The following is a 22,139-nucleotide window of genomic DNA, read 5'->3' as shown; positions in this document are numbered from 1 at the left end:
AGTGATGAGGCCAAGGACACAGAACGGTTCAGAGAGAGGGCAGGACAGTGGAGAAGAGAGGGAAACAGAGGAAGAAAGAGGCAGCGAGAAACCAAAAGTCTGGGAGACTTACAAGAAGCACTAGAGAGAATGGGAAGTTTCCCTAACCCTCCATCTTTGATCTGCCCTCTTTGCCACCCCCCTCATCTCTGTCTGGGGCCAGTTGCCGAAGTCCCTTTGATGCCCATGTAGCCACCATCCCAGGCTGTGCACTTACTGCAGGCTGGGGCAGGGCGGGTGTGGCCTCCATCAATCTGATCCCCATTATCAGCTCAGCCGGCTCAGCCGCGGAGGAAACGCGACACTGGTCCTGCTAAGCTCTGGCACAGATGGGAGGGAGAAGGGGTGGTGGCCAGATTAGCAGGCTGGGCCTCAAGAACCCGGGTCTCACCCACCCAGTCACCTCTTCACTCCGTTCAAGTTGGGAACACCATGGGAGGGGGTCAACCGGTAACTCTTTCGGCTCTGGGGTCATTGGATCAGCAGTCAGATGTTGACACCATCCCCTCCACCTCTTCCTGTCACCCTGGACAAGTCATAGGTCCCTGTGACTAACCCTCAGTGTCCCCATCTGAGAAATGGAGCAGACCCTTCTTACCGTTCACTGTGGTTGTGGGAGGTCAGTGAAAACTTGGCACATGCTCAGTGGAGTTCAAAAATAGGGATCTAGTGCGGTGGCTTGTGCCTATAATCCCAGCACTTTGGGAGCCCAAGGTGGGTGGATCACATGAGGTCAGGAGTTTGAGAACAGCCTGGCCAATATGGCATAACCCCATCTCTACTACAAATACAAAAAGTTAGCTAGGTGTGATGGTGCACACCTGTGGTCCCAGCTACCTGACTGAGGCGGGAGAATTGCTTGAACCTGGGAGGCCGAGGTTGCACTGAGCCAAGATCATGCCATTGCACTCCTGGCTGGGCAACAGAGCAAGACTCCATCTCAAAAAAAAACAAAGAAAAATAGGGATCTAGCACGTCCAGATGCAGTTGCTTGTGTACTGACAACTGCTTATTGTGCTCTTATAGCAAATATCATCAACTCAACATAGAACTCTTACCTCAATGAGCTTAAATGTGAATTCAGAATCCATCTCCAGGGCCAGGCATGGTGGCTCACACCTGTAATCTCAGCACTTTGGGAGGCTAAGGGAGGAGGATCGCAGCCTGGGCAACATGGCAAAACCCCACCTCTACAGAAAAAGAGAAAAATTAGCCGACTGGGTGGTGCAAGCCTATAGTTCCAGCTACTTGGGAGGTTGAGGCAGAAGGAAGTTAAGGCTTCAGTGAGCCATGATCGCACCACTACACTCTAGACTGGGCAACAGAGCAAGACCCTGTCTCAAAAGTAAAAAAGGAAAAGAAAAACCCCACAAAACCCTTAATGAACCAGGATGCAAATTCAGAATCCATCTCCATACATGTGAGACCTCTGTGCCATACCTTCCTTAAGGAGGAACAGAGAGGCATAGAGAGGTGACCTGTCAGAGGACAACATGAGGAGGGTGGAGTCTGGCATGTGTAGCCCTCAGTAAATATTTGTTGAATTGAATTAATAGACTCAACCGATGGAGTGGGTTTAAATGTCATGATGCCCAGGGCCATGGCAGAGAGCAGATACTCAGCTTCGCTTTGCGGTTATTATTTTGTTATTATATTACTGGTCTTTTATAGGAGTGTGGGCTCTAAAGTCCAAACCCTGGAACTAAATTCTTTTTTTTTTTTTTTTTTTTAATTTTTGAAGCAGAGTCTCCCTCTGTCGCCCGGGCTAGATCACAGTGGTGAAATCTCAGCTCACTGCAACCTCCACCTCCCAGGTTCAAGTGATTCTCCTGCCTCAGCCTCCTGAGTAGCTGAGATTACAGGCACCCACCACCACACCTGACTAATTTTTGTATTTTTAGTAGAGATGAGATTTCACCCTGTCAGCCAGGCTGGTCTCAAACTCCTGACCTCACTTGATCCTCCCACCTAGGCCTCCCAAAGTGTTGGGATTACAGGCGTAAGCCACAGTGCCTGGCCTGAATTCTTGTTCCACCATTTGCTGCCTGTGCAACTCTGTTCCTATTCCTTCCTTTTTTTTTTTTTTTTCCCTTAAGAGTCAGGGTCTCACCCTCTCGCCCAGGCTGGAGTGTAGTGGCATGATCATGCTCCCTGCATCCTCAAACTTCTGGGCTCAAGTTGATACTCTCACCTCAGCCTCCCAAGTAGCTGGGACTACAGACATGCACCACCACACTCAGCTAATTTTTTCGGAAATGTTTTGTTAGAAACAAGATCTCACTGTGTTGCCCAGGCTGCTCTCAAACTCCTAGGCTCAAGTGATCTTCCTGTCTCAGCCTCCCCAGTCACCCTATCCCTTTGTGGAGACTCTTTCCTCGTGTATTAAATGGAGAAAGGAATCTCATCATGTTCAACGGCAGGAGAACCACCTGGAAGTTTCACATGAGGAATTTTTTCTGGCACACAACAGGCACCTCAATACATGGTTACGGGATCAGTTAAGTATTAATGTTAGGAGACAGGAATGCAGAGCTGTGCAGTGCATATTACTGCATCACAGCAGGTGCCGTGCAGACATTGCTAATCAACCCAATGCATGTTCCTTTTGAGGTCGGATGTGTCTTCAGAGTAGTCCTCCAGGCAGCCCTCCCAGGAGCAACTCAGCAAATTGGAGATGCCGGGGAGCTGACCTTCTGTGCCATCTGTTTTATAAGAGTAAATGGGCCAGGTGTGGTGGCTCATGCCTTTAATACCAGCACTTTGGGAGGCCAAGACAGGCGGGTCACCTGAGGTCAGGAGTTGGAGATCAGCCTGGCTAACATGGAGAAACCCTGTCTCTACTAAAAATACAAAAAATTAGCTGTGCATGGTGGCGCGCACCTGTGGTCCCAGCTACTTCAGAGGCTGAGGCAGGAGAATCGCTTGAACCTGGGAGGTGGAGGTTGCAGTGAGCCAAGACTGTGCCACTACACTCCAGCCTGGGTGACAGAGCAAGACTCTGTCTCAAAAAAAAAAAAAGTAGATGGTGACCAGGTGCAGTGACTCATGCCTGTACTCCCAACACTTTGGAAGGCCGAGGCAGGAGGATCCCTTGAGACCAGCAGTTTGAGAACAGCCTGGGCAACATAGCAAGATCCCATCTCTACAAAAAATAAAAAATTAGCTGGGCATGATGAATTGCACTTGTAGTCCTAGCTAATGGAGAGGCTGAGGTGGGAGAATCACTTGAGCCTGAGAGTTCAGGGTCAGCCTGGGCAACATAGCCAGACAAGGCATTGGCCATAATGATGAAAAACCGCTCTGCAAACAGATCCAGGACTGAAGTCTGAAATTCATACCACCTAATGTCTCTGAATTCACTTTTGTCACCTGTAAAATGGAGAACGTGTTCTCAGTCTTTTAAGATTGTTGGGAGACTAACTGAAAATATGCCTCGAAGTATTTCACACAGTGCCTGGCACTCAGTGGATGCTCAGTGTCACGGAACACTCATTAAAATAACAGTATTGCCCCTTGCAGTGGTACATGCCTGTAGTCATAGCTACTTGAGAGGCCGAGATGAGAGGATTGCTGGAGTCCAGGAGTTGCAGGCTGCAGTGCACTATGATTGCACCTGTGAATAACCACTGCACTCCAGGCTGGGCAACATAGCAAGACCCCATCTTTAAATAAAAGAATAATAGGCCAGGCATGGTGGCTCACAACTGAATTTTTTTTTTTTTTTTTTGAGACGGAGTCTCACTCTGTTGCCCAGGCTAGAGTGCAATGCTGGAGTGCAATGGCACGGTCCTGGCTCACAGCAACCTCTGCCTCCCAAGCAATTCTCCTGCCTCAGCCTCCCTCAAAGCTGGGATTACAGGCACCCGCCACCTGCCCAGCTGATTTTTTTGTATTTTTAATAGAGACAGGGTTTCACCATGTTAGCAAGGCTGATCTCAAACTCCTGACCTCACGATCTGCCTGCTTCAGCCTCCCAAAGTGCTGGGATTACAGGTGTGAGCCACCGTGCCTGGCTACAACTGAATTCTTAGTACTTTGGGAAACTAAGGTGGGAGGATCACTTGAGGCCAGGAGTTTGAGATCAGCATGGGTAACATAGCAAGACCCCATCTCTACAAAAAAATAAAATAAAATTAGCCAGGCATGGTGGCACATGCCTGTAGTCCCAGCTTCTCAGGAGGCTGAGGTGTAAGGATCACTTCAGCCCTGGAGGTTTAGGCTGAAATGAGCCATGATCATACCACTGCACCCCAGCCTGGGTGATAGAGGGAGACTTCGTCTCTAATAATAATAATAATAATAAATAATGTAAGTGTATTATGAGGCACGGATGATGGATGTGACAAGCCTGCTTTTAATTCCCATGATCATGCCCGTGACAGACATAACTAACCAATTCCAGATGCTTTTCAGCATATGACTTTAGCTCGTACCCCAGGCCAATGTGACTGTAATTTGGAGCAAAATGGAGCAGAGGCTCAGAAGCACTAAGTAGTCTATCTGAGGACGCACAGCTGGGAAATGTTAGAGCTGGCACCGTTCTTGGTTGGCAGTGGAAGTTGGAAATGCACACTCTGGATCAGAAAAACTCATATGCAAATCTGTTCCACCACCATTTATATGCTGCATGATCTTTGGCAATTTTTAAAATATTTCAGTTTCCTCATGTATTAAGTGGGGGTGAAATGGGGGAGGAAAACTTCTCTTTTTAGGATTGTTATGAATAAGAACAGAAAACTTGCATGTAGAGTGCTTTGCACAGTGCTTGGCACACAGTAGTAGCCAGTATTTGGGAACAATTAAGATACTGGAGCTTGAGTCTGGGATAGCTGAGATAATGTGTACCTGCTGGCTGTTTCTAGTTCTGTGGCCACAGCAGACATTGCTAATCAATCACAGTGATCTTTCCTACTGAAAACTGTATGTGATTTCTTTTCTTTTTCTTTCCTTTTCTCTTTCCTTTCCTTTCCTTTCCTTTTTTTCCTTTCCTTTCCTTTCCTTTTCCTTTTCCTTTCATTTCCTTTTCCTTTTCCTTTTCCTTTCTTTTCGAGACAGTCTCACTCTGTCACCCAGGCTGGAGTGCAGTGGTGCAATCTCAGCTCACTGCAATCTCTGCCTCCCGGGTTCAAGCGATTCTCCTGCCTCAGCCTCCCAAATAGCTGGGATTACAATCGCCCACCACCCCGCCTGGCTAATTTTTGTACTTTTAGTAGACACGAGATTTCACCATGTTTGGCAAGGATGGTCTCAAACTCCTGACCTCTGGCTACCCATCCTCCTTGGTCTCCCAAAGTGCTGAGATTACAGGCATGAGCCACCGTGCCCAGCTTCTTCTCTTTCTCCTTCTCCTTCTTTTTGTGTGTGTTAGACAGGGTCTCACTGTGTTGCCCAGGCTGGAGTACAGTGGTGCCATCATGGCTCACTGCAACCTCCACCTCCTGGGCTCAAGTGATCCTCCTGTCTCACCATCCTGAGTACCTGGGACCACAGGTGCAAGCCACCATGACTAGCTAATTTTTAAATTTCTTTTAGAGACAAGATCTCACTATGTTGCCCAGGCTGGGCTTGAACTCCTGAGCTCAAACAGTCCTCCCACTTTGGCCTCCCAAAGTACTGGGATTACAGGCATGAGCCAGCACGCCTGGCCTGAATGTGGTTTCTGAATTCTTCTTAATTCTTTCCTCCAAGAAGACACTACCAATCAGTATGTTTGTTTGTTTTTGAGATGGAGTCTTGCTCTCGCCCAGGATGGAGTGCAGTGTGCGATCTTGGCTCACTGCAACCTCCGCCTCCTGGGTTCAAGCAATTCTCCTGCCTCAGCTTCCTGAGTAGCTGGGATGACATTGTATTTTTAGTAGAGACAGTTTCGCTATGTTGGCCAGGCTGGTCTCAAACTCCTGACCTCAGATGATCCACCCACCTCAGCCTCCCAAAGTGCTGGGATTATAGCTATGACCCACCACGCCTGGCCCAGTTCAGGTTTTCAAGTGAGGGCAAATCTATGTGCCAACTGTGCCACTGGAGAAGATGTAAGGAAATGCTGGCTACTTGACTTTCTTATGTCCCTGACGGATAAGGTCAGTCAAATCCCAGCACCGTTTCCTGCTGAACTCTGAAGTGGTTTTAAAATTCTCCTCTACATAGCCCTTCGTAGAGCTCTTGCCAGTTGTTTTGAATTTTCAGCAAAGTGAAACAGAGGCCCTAGCAGGCATATCCAAAGACACATAGTGAGTTGTCAGAGCCGGTATCAGCCTGGCTGACTGTTACAGTAAGAAAATTAGGTCAGGTTCAGTGGCTCATGCCGGTAATCCCAACACTTTGGGAGCCTGAGGCATGAGGATTACTTGGGGCCATGAGTTTGAGACCAGCCTGGGCAACATAGTGACACCCCATCTCTACCAAAAAAAAAGAAAATTTATTTTTTTTTGAGACAGAGTCTCGCTCTGTCGCCCAGGCTGGAGTGCAATGGCGCAATCTCGGCTCACTGCAAACTCCGCCTCCTGGGTTCAAGCAATTCTCTTGCCTCAGCCTCCTGAGTAGCTGGGATTACAGGCACGCGCCACCACGCCCAGCTAATTTTTGTATTTTTAGTAGAGACGGGGTTTCACAATGTGGGTCAGGCTGGTCTCGAACTCCTGACCTCATGATCCGCCCGCCTCAGCCTCCCAAAGTGCTGGGATTACAGGCATGAGTCACTGCCTCCAGCCCAAAAAATCGTTTAAAACTTAGCCAGTCATGGTGGCGCCCACCTGTAGTCCTAGCTACTTGGGATACTGAGGCAGGAAGAATGCTTGAACCCAGGAGTTTAAGGCTGCAGTGAACTACGATCATGCCACTGCACTCCAGCCTGGGTAACAGAGCAAGACCCTGTCTCTAAAAAAAGAAAAGAAAATTGTAGAGTGGTCTTCACATTCGGAGGGTCTGCATTTCATTTCCAGTGCCACGGCAGATAACCTATGTGACTTCAGCACGTTCCTTAACATCTTTGAGCCTCAGATTCTCCATCCATCATAGCAAAATTAACCTATACCATTTAATATTTAATTTAATTAATTATTTTATTTTATTTTATTTTAATTTATTTTATTTTATTTTTTGAGATGGAGTTTCGCTCTTGTTGCCCAGGCTGGAGTACAATGGTGGGATCTTGGCTCACTGCAACCTCTGCCTCCCAGGTTTCAAGCGATTCTCCTCAGCCTCCTGAGTAGCTGGGATTTCGGGCATGCGCTACCATGCCCGGCTAATTTTTTTTTTTTTTTTTTGTATTTTTAGTAGAGACGGGATTTCTCCATGTTGGTCAGGCTGGTCTCGAACTCCCGACCCCAGGTGATCTGCCTGCCTCGGCCTCCGAAAGTGCTGAGATTATGGGTGTGAGCCACCGCGCCTGGCCTTATTTATTTATTTATTTATTACTATTATTTTTAGATGGAGTCTCACTCTGTCACCCAGCCTGGAGTACAATGGCACGATCTTGGCTCACTGCAGGCTCCGCTTCCTGGGTTCAAGCAATTCTTGTGCCTCAGCCTCCCAAGTAGCTGGGATTACAGGCGTGTGCCACCACACCTGGCTAATTGTTGTATTTTTAGTAGAGACAGGATTTCACCATGTTGGCCAGGCTGGTCTTGAACTCCTGACCTCCAGTGATCCTCCCACCTCAGCCTCCCAAACTGCTGGGATTACAGGCTTGAGCCACCGCACCCAACTTTATTTATTTATTTTTGAGACAGGGTCTCACTCTGTCGCCCAGGCAGGAGTGCAGTGGTGTGATCACGGTTTACTGCATCCTTGACCTCCTGATCTCAGGTGATCCTTCCACCTCAGCCTCCCAAGTGTCTTGGACTACAGGCACACACCACCACATTCAGCTAGTTTTTAAATTTTTAGTAGAGACAGGGTTTTGCCATGTTTCTCAGGCTGGTCTCCAGCTCCTGAGCTCAAGCAATCTGCCCATCTTGGCCTCCCAAAATGCTGGAATTACAGATGTGAGCCACTGTACCCAACCAGCTCCTACCATTTTAGAGTCTTTGTGTGAATTAAATAAACAGCATATCCTCCTGAACATATATGTAAAAAATTCTAAACCACCAAAAAATTCAGCAAATTAAATCAAGCAATGTATATAAACAAAACTACAATATCCATGACCAAGTATGGTTTATCCCATGAAGATTGGTTTAATATTAGAAAATCAATTAATGGCTGGGCGCGGTGGCTCATGCCTGTAATCCCAGCACTTTGGGAGTTCGAGGTGGGTGGATCACCTGAGGTCAGGAATTCGAGACCAGCCCGACCAACATGGAGAAACCCCACCTCTACTAAAAATACAAAATTAGCCAGGCGTGGTGGCCCATGTCTGTAAACCTAGCTACTTGGGAGGCTGAGGCCGGAAAATCGCTTGGATCTGGGAGGCGGAGGTTGTGGTGAGCCGAGATTGCGCCATTGCGCTGTAGCCTGGGCAACAAGAGTGAAACTCCGTCCCCCACCCCAACCAAAAAAAGAAAATCAATTAACATAATTCATGACATTAATGTATTAAAGCTGAAAAATGGGCTGTGTGCGGTGTCTCACGCCTGTAATCCCAACACTTTGGGAAGCCAAAACAGGAGGATTGCTTGAGCCCAGGAGTTTTGGACCAGCCTGGGCAATATGCCAAAACCCCATCTCTACTAAAAGTACAAAGGAAAAAAAAAAAAAAAATTAGCCAGGCTTGGAGGCACATACCTGTAGCCCCAGGTACAGGGGAGGCTGAGGTGGGACGATTGCTTGAGCCTGGAAGGCAGAGGTTGCAGTGAACCAAGACTGCCCTACTGCACTTCAACCTGGGCGACAGAGCAAGACCTTGTCTCAAAAATTAATTAATTAATTAAAGCTAAAAAATGATTTCAATTGATGTAAAAAAATGTCAGCAAAATTCAACATCCTTTTTTTAAAAAGTCTTAGGATCTAGGAATAAAACAAAATGTTCTTAACCCGGTAAAGGCCATCTGGAAAAAAAACCCATAGCAAAGATCATGTTTAGCTGCAAAATGTTTAAAGCACCTCCCTTAACATCAGGAATAAAGGGCCGGGCATGGTGGCTCACGCCTGTAATCCCAGTACTTTGGGAGGCTGAGGCGGGCAGATCACGAGGTCAGGAGTTCAAGACCAGCATGGCCAGCCTGGCCAACATAGTGAAACCCTATCTCTACTAAAAATACAAAAAAATTAGCCGGGCGTAGTGGTGGGCACCTGTAGTCCCAGCTACTTGGAAGGCTGAGGCAGGAGAATCGCTTGAATCTGGGAGGCGGAGGTTACAGTGAGCCAAGATGGTGCCATTGCACTCCAGTCTGGGTGACACAGGGAGACTCTGTCTTTAAAAAAAAAAAAAAAAATCAGGAGTGAAGAAGCCACTATCACACTGTAGCCGCTAAAATGACAAGAAAAATAGATAACAGGTATAGACTGAAGATGAAAAAATAAAATTGTCATTATTTGAAGGTGTTTTATGTTATACAATAAAAGCAAAAGAACAAAATAGCTCAGTGGGAAAACTGGGGGTGGCAAGGGGAGATGGAGGCAGGTAAATGACTAGTAAGAATCTTGTGCATGAAGTAAAAGACATAATTAGCACATTTGGGATAGGAATTACCTTTGGTGGGAGGAGGGAAATAAATATGTTTAGGGAAGGGCTTATGAGGCTTCAACGCTACTAAAAGGGCCAGGCATAGTAGCTCACACCTGTAATCCCAGCACTTTGGGAGGCCAAGGTGGGAGGATCACTGGAGCCCAAGAGTTTGAGACTGGCCTGGGCCACATAGCGAGACCCCATCTCTACAAATAATTTTAAGATTAACCGGACATGGTGGCATGCACCTATAGTTCCAGCTACTTGGGAGGCTGAGATGGGAGGATTGCTTGAGCCTGGAAGGTCGAGGATGCAGTGAGCCTTGATGGCATCACTGCACTCCAGCCTGGGTGACAGAGCAAGACCCTTTTTTTAAAAAAAAGCTACTAAAAATGGGGCCAGACGCGGTGGTTCACACCTGTAATCCCAGCACTTTGGGAGGCGGAGGTGGGTGGATCACCTGAGGTCAGGAGTTTGAAACCAGCCCGGCCAACATGTGGAAACCCCATTTCTACTACAAATACAAAAATTAGCTGTGCATCGTGGCATGTGCCTGTAATCCCAGCTACTCAGGAGGCTGAGGCAGGAGAATTGCTTGAACCCAAGAGGCAGAGGTTGCAGCAAGCCGAGATCGCACCACTGCACTCCAGCCTGGGTGACAGAGCAGCCAACCAACAAGGAACAATAACAACAACAAAGAAAGCTACTAAAAGTGTTAGACTTACTTTTCTGAGAGCGAAAGCATTTATTTTATTTTATTTTTGAGACAGAATTTCACTCTTGTTGCCCAGGCTGGAGTGCAATGGCGTGATCTCGGCTCACAGCAACCTCCGCCTCCCGGGTTCAAGCAATTCTCCTGCCTCAGCCTCCAAGTAGCTGGGATTACAGGTGTGCGCCACCATGCCCGGCTAATTTTGTATTTTTAGTAGAGACGGGGTTTCTCCACGTTGGTCAGGCCAGTTTTGAACTCCCGACCTCAGGTGATCTGCCCTTCTTGGCTTCCCAAAGTGCTGGGATTACCGGTGTGAGCCACTGCGCCCGGCATGAAAGCATTTCCGGTGTGAAAGCGTTTATTATTCTGTAAATGCCCAGGTTGATTTTAGGCCTCTGTTTGCATATATAGTAGTTATATAAGGAATTTCTTGCAGTAAAAGACATCAGGTGATTTTTGTTTCCCTCGGTGCTTATTCCAATATATGGAGTCCCATCATTATTCCGATCCTTAGAATAATTAAGTGACCCCTTCCCATGATGAAGCCCCTATAAGACCTAGCTAATTCATCACTGCCTAGCCACTCATTCCCGAAGGTCCCTGGTGTGGGGACTGGGCGGTGAGCGGATGCAACCTGTTATCTCCAGCAGATACTGGGGGCCATGGAGTCTCAGGTGGGGGGGGGCCCGGCCGGCCCGGCCCTGCCCAACGGGCCACTCCTTGGTACAAATGGAGCCACTGACGACAGCAAGACCAACCTCATCGTCAACTACCTGCCCCAGAACATGACCCAGGATGAATTCAAGAGTCTCTTCGGCAGCATTGGCGACATCGAGTCCTGCAAGTTGGTTCGGGACAAGATCACAGGTGTGGCTGCTGGAGTTGCCGGGGGTGCGGGGGAGAGCAGAGGTGGTAGCCTCAGAAATACAGAGGTGATGGGGGCAGGTGGTGGGGCCCTTGCTGAGGTGTCTCGGGGGTAATCGAGGCAGGAAGTGGTCTAGGGATGTGAGGTCTGCTGGGGAGACGGGTGTGCCCCCTAGGTGAAGGTCTCAGGAGCGATGGAGGCAGGTGGGACTCTAGCATCGAAGGTGTCATCTGAAAACAGGAAGATGGGATCTTGGTGGGGAGGGGACAGTCTCTCAGGCCTGAGTTTGGGGGGCACACTGGCAGGTGTCAAGGCTGGGTGGGAAGGTCATCACTCTGGTTCTGCCCACAGGGCAGAGCCTTGGCTACGGGTTTGTGAACTATTCTGACCCCAATGATGCAGACAAAGCCATCAACACCCTCAACGGCCTCAAATTACAGACGAAGACCATCAAGGTTGGTGCCTCCTTCTCCAATCCCTCCACGACTGCCCACCCCAACTGACTGTCCCCAACCCCCTACTGCCACCTGCCCGCCCCCACACATCCATGTCCACTGCCTTTCAGGACTCATCCCCAGAGGGGCTCAAATCTCCCCTCCAAGGCTTCCCAGCTGGGGTGGGGGCAACGACTTTCCCTCTCTAAACCTGTTTCCTCACCTGTCAATGGGGACAGTACTGGCTCCAGGATCTCTAGAGGCTCAGGGAGTCAGCCAGGCCCTGTAGGGCAGAGTGACCAGGGTCCCGTGAGCAGTCCCCTCCCTGCTTTTGTCATGGAAATGGGGGTGGGGGCCCATCTGCCATCTGGAGCCTAATTAGGGTCTGGGAGGGCGGGATTGGGGCGGCCCATCCCCCATCTTTGTGCAACGCTCCTCCCCCACAACCTCCCTTCTCAGCAGCTGCAGCTGGGACCCTACAAGCCCAGGTCCCCTGGGGAGGAATCGTCATGGAAACCCCCCTCTCTGGGTTCGCCTAGGGGTGTTTGGGCTCCGCCCTGCAAATCTGCTCCTGGACCCTGGAGGAAGCCAGGGTGGGGGGTGGCCCATCTGGCCCCCAGTTCCACATGAGAACAGAGGTGCAGGAATCTCTTCCCTTTCCTGATGTGGGGGGGTGGGGATTGGGGTGGGGGAGTGAAGTTGTCACCCAATGGGTCCCTTCATGGCCAAATAGACCCAGAAGCCCCAGGGCATGAGGACCCCAGACCACAGTGACATTGAGATGCAGTATTTGCTTGCGTGTGTGTGTATGTGTATATGTGTGTGAGCGTATGTGTGCATGTGTATGTGTGTACGCGTGTGTGTGGTGTGTGTGTGGTGTATGTGTGTGTGTGTGGTGTGTATGGTGTGTGTGTCGTGTATGTGTGTGTGTGGTGTGTATGGTGTGTGTGTGTCGTGTATGTGTGTGTGGTGTGCATGTATGGTGTGTGTGTGGTGTATGTGTGTGTGTGGTGTGCATGTATGGTGTGTGTGTATGTGTGTGATGTGTGGTGTGTGTATGTGTGTGTGGTGTATGTGTGTGTGTGTGGTGTATGTGTGTGTGGTGTGTGTTGTGTGTGTGTATGGTGTGTGTGTATGTGTGTGTGGTGTATGTGTGTGCATGTGTGTGTGTGGTGTATGTGTATGTGTGTGGTGTGTGTACGTGTGTGTGTATATGTGTGGTGTGTGTGGTGTATGTGTGTGCATGTGTGTGTGTGGTGTGCGTGTATGTGTGTGTGGTGTGTGTAGGTGTGTGTGTATATGTGTGGTGTGTGTGTGTGGTGTGTGTGTGTGCATGTGTGTGTGGTGTGTGTGTGGTGTGTGTACATGTGTGGTGTGTGTATGTGTGTGTATATGTGTGGTGTGTGTATATGTGTGTGTGTGTGTGTCATCTTGAGCTATGAGACACAGTGTTTATGATCCAGGTGTCCCGTGACTCACTGTGGCTCTGGCTGTGACACAATGGTTGTGGGACACAGTGTCTATGAGAGTGGCTGTGGTCAGGTGCAGTGGTCCACACCTGTAATACTAGCACTTTGGGAGGCCGAGGCAGGAGGATCACTTGAGCCCGAGAGTTTGAGACCAACCTGGGCAACATGACAAAACCTTGTTCCTAAAAAAAAAAAAAAAAATTTAATTAGCTGGGTGTGGCATCTTGCACCTGTAGTCCCAACTACCTGAGATGCTGAGCGGGGAGGATCACTTAAGCTGAGGAGGCCGAGGCTACAGTGAGTCATGTTTGCATCACTGTACTCCAACCTGGGCAACAGAGCAAGACCCTGTCTCAAAAAGAAAAAAAAAAAAATAGAGTGGCCACTGGCAAGTGGATCTGTGTATTTAAGACTTCGGGTAGATCCCTATGTGTCTGTAGGATAAGGTGTTTTTGTTTTGTTTTGTTTTGTTTTGTTTTGAGACAGAGTCTCCCTCTCTCACCCAGGCTGGATTGCAATGGCGCTATCTTGGCTCACTGCAACCTCTGCCTCCCAGGCTCAAGCTATTCTCCTGCCTCAGCCTCCTGAGTAGCTGGGATTACAGGCACCCATCACCACACCTGGCTAATTTTGTATTTTTAGTAGAGATGGGGTTTCTCCATGTTGGTCAGGATGGTCTTGAACTCCTGACCTCGTGAGCCACCCACCTCAGCCTCCCAAAGTGCTGGGATTACAGGCGTGAGCCACTGCACCCGGCCCAGGATGAGGTGCTTATTATTTGACAGGTGCATGTGACACTGTGACTCTGGCTGTGACCTGGTGGGGCCTCAGTGATGCGTCTGGCTCTGGCAGGATGTTTGTGTGTCATAGTGATGTGTGGGTGTGTCTACCTGTGCCCTGCTCTGCGGGATTGGGCGTGACACCGTGTGCTTGTGCTGCGGTGTGACGGGTATGTGGTTCTACGACCTTCACTGTAATCTCTGAGACTCCCTCCTGAACGTTGCTGAGAATGTGACAGTGGCCTGTGTCACCCTCTGGCTGGTTTCATCTCTGAGGCTGTGCAGTGGGGCGGCACTGCATGGCCTTCTGTCTGTCCCTGGGTGTTTTTGCCTGTGTGATGGTGTTGCGTGGTCAGTCCGGCCTGGGCTCTCTGGCAGCTGCCCAAAATATCTCCAGCTGCGTGCTAGGGGCCGGGCCCCATCCCAGGTTGGGGTGTGGGTGGAATTTGGTCCCTTCTTGCCCTTGGGAAACCCATGTCATGGAAGGATGGGAAAGGGCCTGTGAAAACCTCCGTGTCTTAGATTGTGCTGGACCTCCAATACCCATCCAGGATCTTACCCCCAAATCTAATCCCTTAACCCAAATCTGATTCATCAGCAAGTACCCTCACAGCTCCTAGCCCCGTGGGAGAGAAAAAAAGAAGAGAAACCCATCAAATCCTTCCTTCCTTCCTTCCTTCCTTCCTTCCTTCCTTCCTTCCTTCCTTCCTTCCTTCCTTCCTTTCCTTTCCTTTCTTTCCTTTCTTTCCTTTCTTTCCTTTCTTTTCTTTCTTCTTGAGATGGCGTCTCGCTCAGTCGCCCAGGCTGGAGTGCAGTGGCGCGATCTCGGCTCACTGCAACCTCCACCTCCCAGGTTCAAGCAATTCTCCTGCCTCAGCCTCCCATGTGGCTGGGACTACAGGCGCCGGCCACCATGCACCGCTAATTTTTGTATTTTTTTTTTTTAGTAGACACGGGGTTTCACCATGTTGGTCAGGCTGGTCTCGAAATTCCAACCTCAGGTCATCCACCCGCCTCAGCCTCCTAAAGTGCTGGGATTACAGGCGTGAGCCACCGCGCCCGGCATGGACGTGATTTATTTCTTAATTTTTTTTTTTTTTGAGATGGAATCTCGCTCTGTTACCCAGGCTGGAGTACAGTGGAGCGATCCCAGCCCTCTGCGACTCCACGTCTTGGGTTCAAGTGATTCTCCTGCTTCAGCCTCCTGAGTAACTGGGATTACAGGTGCCTGTCACCATGCCTGGCTAATTTTTGCATTTTTACTAGAGATGGGATTTCACCGTGTTGGCCAGGGTGGTCTCTAACTCTTGACTTCAAGTAATCCGCCCACCTCGGCCTCAGATAGTGCTAGGGTTACAGATGTGAGCCACCATTCCCGCCATGGCTGTCATTTTAAAAATCACTATTACGGACATGACAGCGGCTGATGTGATTGTCTTTTTTTTTTCTGGAGAACGCCAGGTGCACAAAATTGCATTAATCAGAACCCCGCCCCCCCATTCACTCTCAAACTACTTTATCTGTTTTGTTCATTTTTTAGTTAGTTATTTCAAATGGAGGCATACACTCTCACAACTCACTGTCTCAACTCACTGTCCCAAACAAAAGCCAGACCCTTGACAATGACCCCTATCTGTCAAGAGGTTAATTAGAAGAAATAGAAAATAGAGGCTGGGCACGAAGGCTCACACCTGTAGTCCCAGCACTTTGGGAGGCCGAGGTGGGAGGATTGCTGGAGCCCGGGAGGTCAAGGCTGCGGTGAACCATGATTGCACCACTGTACTTCAGCCTGGGCAACAGAGCGAGACCCTATCTCAAAACAAACAAAAACCTCACTTCACAAGAAAAAGAAAGAGGAAAGGAAGGAAAGGAAGGAAGGGAAGGAGGGAGGGAGGGAGGAAAGAAGGAGGGAGGGAGGGAGGGAGGGAGGGAGGAAGGAAGGAAGGAAGGAAGGAAGGAAGGAAGAAAGGAAGGGAGGGAGGGAGGGAGGGAGGAGGGAGGGAGGAAAAATAGATACGGGGGAGAATTGCTCATGACCACGCCCCAGCCTCGTCCTCAGGTCACCCACTGAGCATCTGAGAGGTGGACTTCTGGGCCATGCTTCCAGGACATTGATAAACATACAATGAAACAAGGTCACACAATATTCCCTGCTTTGTAAATAGACTTTTCTGTTCCCTATTTTACCATACTCGCCACTCACCACCGTCTCTGGGAAATAAATATACATGTCCATTTTTTCTTTTTTTTTTTTTAGAGACAGGGTCTTGCTCTGTAGCCCAGGCTGTAGTGCAGTGGTGTGATCATAGCTCACTGCAGCCTTGAACTCCTGGGTTCAAGTGATCCTCCAGCCTCAGCCTCCCGAGTAGCTGCGACCACAGGTGTGTGCCACCACACCCAGCTAATTTTTTTTCTTTTTTTGTGGAGATTGTTAGGGGCGGGGGAGGGTCTTGCTGCATTGTCCAGGCTGGTCTTAAACTCCTGGGCTCCCTTGATCCTCCCGCCTTGAACTTTCAGAGCACTGGGATTATAGGCATGAGCCACTGCACCTGACCCACCATTTTTTTAAACACCTGCAGAGAATTTCATTGTTGGGTTGGACTCTAATTAATAATGTGATTCAGATAGTAGTGCTAAAATATGTCTAATTCCTAGTTGGGAGAAGTGCTTTGAGAAAGAGTAATAGGGGTGGTGAGGGGAGGACAAATTTAGATGAGAGAGGACAGAGGAGAGGATGTTTCAACTGAGACCCAAAGAAAGAAGAGGGGGAAGAGTGTTCCAGGCAGAGAGAACCCGCAATGCCAGGGCCCTGAGGCTGAGACGTGCCTGGTGTGTTTGTGAAAAATGGGGTAAGTTCAAGTTGCTGGAACACAGTAACTGCGGCAGAAAGTCGGGGGAGATGAGGGTAAGGGTGTGATGGGGAAGAATGTGCAGGGCTTTGTGGTCCGAGGAAAGGACCTGGGCTTTCCTGCTGAGGAAGGTGGGAGCCATAGAGAGTACTGAGCAGATGGGGGATGTGACCTGGCTCAGGTATTCACAGGCGCCCTCTGGCTGCTGTAGGGGGAACAGACGGTGGGGGATGGGAGCAGGAGGGCCAGCGTGGAGACTGCTACGCTGGTCCAGGTGATCAGTAGTGGAGGCTGGGCCAGGGTGGGACAGTGGCAGTGGGGTGAAGTGTGTGGATTCTGGATAAGGAGGAAGGTGGAGCCTACAGGATTTACAGTGGGTTGAATGTGCGTGTGAAGAACAGGTGTCGAGGATAATCTGAACCTGGGGACACAAGCACTTAGGAGGACAGAGCTGACATTAGTGAGTCGGGGCAGATGGGAGGTGGGCGGGAGCTGGAAGTACCCATGCTGTGTGTGAAGGGCCCTTGACCCCCTCATGTGGGGCACCTGGACGCAGGTGCCACCAGCGGTGCAGACTGAGGACATTTGGGAGTTATTGGATGGAGCTGATGACTAAAGATCTGAATGTCCCTGGGGGGCCCAGTGGAGCTGGATAACACAGTGAGATCATGTCGCTACAAAAAAAAAAAAAAAAATTTTTTTTGAAGATTAGCTGAGGCTGGGGGAGGTGGCTCACGCCTGTAATCCCAGCACTTTGGGAGGCCAAGGCAGGCAGATCATGAGGTCAGGAGTTCGAGACCAGCCTGACCAACATGGTGAGACCCCATCTCTGCTAAAATTACAAAAATTAGGCCAGGCACGGTGGCTCACACCTGTAATCCCAGCACTTTGGGAGGCCAAGATGAGCGGATCACAAGGTCAAGAGATCAAGACCATCCTGGCCAACATGGTGGCAGGTGAAACCCCGTCTCTACTAAAAATACAAAAAAAAAAAAAAAAATAGCTGGGCGTGGTGGTGGCATGCCTGTAGTCCCAGCTAGCCCGGAGGCTGAGGCAGGAGAGTTGCTTGAACCCGGGAAGCGGAGGCAAAGTGAGTAGAGATCGCGCCACTGCACTCCAGCCTGGTGACAGAGCGACACTCCATCTCAAAAATAAAAATAAAAATAAAAAATAAAAAAATTAGCTGGGCATAGTGGTGAATGCCTGTAATCTCAGCTACTCAGAAGGCTGAATCAGGAGAATCGCTTGAACCCGGGAGGCAGAGGTTGCAGTGAGCTGAGATGGTGCCACTGCACTCCAGCCTGGGCGACAGAGCAAAACTCCATCTCAAAAGAAAAAAAAGAAGAAAAAAGCTGGCCAGGAGTGGTGGTGGGTGCCTGTAGTCTCAGCTACTTGGGGGGCTTAGGCAGGAGGCTTGCTTGAGCCCAAGAGGTCGAGGCTGCAGTGAGCTGAGATCACACCATTGCATTCCAGCCTGGGTTAAAAAGTGAGACCTTGTCTTTAAAAAGAAAAAAAGTCAATGTTTGTTAGTGGACTATCAAGCATGTGATAGTGATGTGAACTGGGTATTCAAGGATCCCCTTGGGGTCACATGTCACCCCAGGGAGACATGTCCTCCCCAGGTGGCAGGTCCCCATCATTCTATACAGGCAGTGCCAAGTTGTTATAGCCACTGCCGTGTCCCCTCTCCCATATCCGACTCAGCCCCACCCATGGTGACAACTCTAGAGATACTTGTTGAGTGACGGATGGGTCACTTCCGCCAACTCCGTGATGGCTTAGACGTGGCCTCACTCTCTCCATCTGTGAAATGGGTCTCTGCCTCACCCCTGCCTGTCTGACCCCCTCACCCAGGTGTCCTATGCCAGACCCAGTTCAGCATCCATCCGGGATGCTAACCTGTACGTCAGCGGGCTCCCCAAGACCATGAGCCAGAAAGAGATGGAGCAGCTCTTCTCCCAGTACGGCCGCATCATCACGTCCCGCATCCTGGTGGACCAGGTCACAGGTCAGGCAGTCAGGGAGGGTGCATCTGGTGGGGGTGCTGGGCAAAGGCAGGCAGTCAGGTGGGATCAACGTGGAGAAACCGACCGAGAGTCAGGGCATGAAGCAGGGAAGGGAGGAGTGGGGTTACACAGGAGGGGGACAGGGTCGTCGTGATGGACGTTCCCACCCCCTGGCAGGTGTCTCTCGGGGTGTGGGATTCATCCGCTTCGACAAGAGGATTGAGGCTGAGGAGGCTATCAAAGGACTGAACGGGCAGAAGCCACTGGGCGCAGCTGAGCCCATCACAGTCAAGTTCGCGAACAACCCGAGTCAGAAGACGGGGCAGGCGCTGCTCACCCACCTCTACCAGTCGTCTGCCCGGCGCTACGCAGGCCCCCTACACCATCAGACACAGCGTTTCCGGTAAGCCCCCTGCCACCCACCCAGACGGCCCCAGGCTGGGTGCCCCCAAGCGTGCAGGTGCCCTGCCTGAACCCCATTCCTGCCAGGGGAGGGATGCCAGGAGGGCGCACACATGGGGGCCAAGGCGCCTATCTGTCAAGCGCCAAGGCCAGCCGCTCATATACAGCAGGCACTCAGTGTGTGCTGGCCACAACGATTGGCATTCTTGGTGTTAAAGATTTTGGCATTGGCCGGGCGCGGTGGCTCAAGCCTGTAATCCCAGCACTTTGGGAGGCCAAGGCGGGTGGATCACGAGGTCAGGAGATCGAGACCATCCTGGCTAACACGGTGAAACCCCATCTCTACTAAAAACACACAAAAAATTAGCCAGGCGTGGTGGCGGGCGCCTGTAGTCCCAGCTACTCGGGAGGCTGAGGCAGGAGAATGGCGTAAACCCGGGAGGCGGAGCTTGCAGTGAGCCGAGATCTGCTGCTGCACTCCAGCCTGGGCGACAGAGTGAGACTCCATCTCAGAAAAAAAAAAAGAAAAAAGATTTTGGCGTCATCTGACTGGGTTCCAGCTCTGGTGGCCCCTTTTTCTTTCAGGTTCGTGACTGTATCGCTCTGTGCCTCAGTTTCCCCATCTGTAATAATACCAAATATTTCATGAGTCTTTGCTGTGTGCTAGACACCCTTATTTTTCTGCAACCCGATGAGAACAGAGCTTGTGTCGTCCCTGTTTTATGGACGGGGACTCTGAGGCACAGAGAGGTGTTGGGGTTTGCCCGGCCCAAACAGAGCAGAGACTCGAACCCAGGACCTACGTCCAAGCTCGTAGTCACTCCAAGGGGAGACAATGGAAGCCCCTTGTGGGCCCCTGGGTGGTCGGGGCAAGTTACCCACCCCTTCAAGTGCTTCGAGAATGTTGCCTATGGTAGTTACTGTTGCCTTTGTTAGGGGTTATCTTTCCCCAGGGATCCCAGCGCCTGGGCCCAGAGGGGACACGCCGGCCAGGAGGGGGAGGATGGATGAGGAGGGCAGTGCAGGCTGGGCAGCGGCGGGGCAGGCGAGAGGCGGTGCCTGAGTGACCACGGTTCCGTGCCAGGCGGTGTCTAGCCGGGCGGGCAGGGAGCAGGCAGGCGGGGGCAGGGCTCTGCTGCAGGCTTGTTGGGTGGGGGTGGGGAGGGCAGGCCGATGGTGTCACAGCAGGGGGGCATGACTGGAAGCCACCTCTGACCACCACCTCTGCCTCCACAGGCTGGACAATTTGCTCAACATGGCCTACGGCGTCAAGAGGTAACAGTGCCCCCGCCCCGCTGTCCCCACCCCTCACCATCCATGCCCCTGATGCACCCCTCCCCAGCTCATCCTGAGGGCTGCAGGCTTAGTCTTTTTTGCCTGGGTCTTGGAGTAGCATGGCCATTGAGAGACGTGACATCGAAGCCAGGCATGGTGGTTCTCGCCTGTGCTCCCAGTGTTTTGAGAGGCTGAGGGGCAAGGAGCACTTGAGGCCAGGAGTTTGAGACCAGCCTGGGCAACATAGTGAGATCCTTCTCTACAGTTTTTTTTTTTTTAAGGATTAGCCTGGTGTGGTGGCACATGCCTGTAGTTCAGGCTACTCAGGAGGCTGAGGCGGGAGGATCGCTTGAGCCCAGGAGTTGGAGGCTGCAGTGAACTGTGATGGTGCCACTGCACTCCAGCCTGGGTGACAGAGCGAGACCTTGTCTCCAAAAATTAAAAAATGTGGCCGGGCACGGTGGCTCATGCCTGTAATCCCAGCTACTCAGGAGGCTGAAGCAGGAGAATCGCTTGAACATGGAAGGAGGAGGTTGCGGTGAGCCGAAATCGCGCCACTGCACTCCAGCCTGGGCAACAAGAGCAAAACTCCATCTCAAAAAAAAAAAAAAAAAAAAAAAATTTAAAAATGTAAAAGAAGATCTGAGTCTCAGTCTAGCAGGGGAGAAGACAGAAATGAATAGTGATGAGGGCTGTGCAGTAGAAAGGGTAACGGAGGCCGGGCGCGGTGGCTCTTGCCTGTAATCCCAGCACTTTGGGAGGCCGAGGTGGGTGGAGCACGAGGTCAGGAGTTCAAGACCAGCCTGGCCAAGATGGTGAAACCCCGTTTCTACTAAAAATACAAAAATTTAGCCAGGCGTGGTGGTGGGGAGGCTGAGGCAGAGAACTGCCTGAACCCGGGAGGCAGAGGTTGCAGTGAGCCGAGCTCATGCCACTTTACTCCAGCCTGGGCGACAGAGCAAGACTCCGTCTCAACAGAAAAAAAGAAGGGGTGACGGAGACCCAGTAGCAGAGATCCCCTCGCATCTGAGGCAACATCCACACACAGGCAGAGTGGAAAGGGAGTTCGTGGCAGTGGGAGCAGCCTGTGCAAAGAGGGCCAGAAGGAGAGAGTAGTTTGTTCCTCGTGGTCAGGATTGAATGGTTCAGGCCCTTGGGTCCTCCTCTCCCAGCTGAGGGGTTTAATGGAGGGCCAGATTGCCAGCGAGGAATGTGGGTGGAGCCAATTCTGTCCTTTCATGAATTCATTCAACAGACACCTCCCAAGTGCTTACTGGGTGTTGTTCAGGGGCTGGAACAAACTCTTGCAGAGAAGATGGAGTTGATGATAATAAATACATGATTTGAAAAGGAAAGCCAGGTGCAGTGGCTCACACCTGTAATCTCAGCACTTTGGAACTCCAAGGCAGTAGGATTGCTTGAGCCCAGGAGTTCGAGACAAGCCTGGCTAACGCAGCGAGACCCCACCTCTACAAAAAATTTTAAAGGTTAGCGGGGCATGGCCGGGCGCGGTGGCTCACGCCTGTAATCCCAGCACTTTGGGAGGCCGAGGCAGGCAGATCACCTGAGGTCGGGAGTTCGAGACCAGCCTGATCAACATGGAGAAACCTCGTCTCTACTAAAAATATAAAATTAGCTGGGCATGGTGGCGCGTGCTACTAGGGAGGCTGAGGCAGGAGAACCGCTTGAACCCAGGAGGTAGAAG

At 50.7% G+C, this 22,139-nt stretch overlaps 1 protein-coding gene across 2 annotated transcripts in view; it reads left to right on the top strand.

Annotated features, from left to right (window-relative positions):
• ELAVL3 (ELAV like RNA binding protein 3) overlaps positions 1-22,139 on the top strand; it is a 28,651-nt gene that overhangs the window by 2,346 nt on the left and 4,166 nt on the right. For both annotated transcript variants that reach the window (XM_025366522.1, XM_025366521.1), the window contains exons 2-6: positions 11,003-11,222; positions 11,572-11,675; positions 18,606-18,759; positions 18,935-19,160; positions 20,396-20,434. In XM_025366522.1, coding sequence (XP_025222307.1) covers positions 11,003-11,222; positions 11,572-11,675; positions 18,606-18,759; positions 18,935-19,160; positions 20,396-20,434 — 743 coding nt within the window. The remainder of the gene's footprint in view (positions 1-11,002; positions 11,223-11,571; positions 11,676-18,605; positions 18,760-18,934; positions 19,161-20,395; positions 20,435-22,139) is intronic.

This window comes from Theropithecus gelada, chromosome 19, assembly GCF_003255815.1.
Source record: "Theropithecus gelada isolate Dixy chromosome 19, Tgel_1.0, whole genome shotgun sequence".
Lineage (NCBI taxonomy): Eukaryota > Metazoa > Chordata > Mammalia > Primates > Cercopithecidae > Theropithecus > Theropithecus gelada.
Note: the sequence above shows the minus strand (reverse complement) of the source record. Positions and strands in the feature narration are given on the sequence as shown.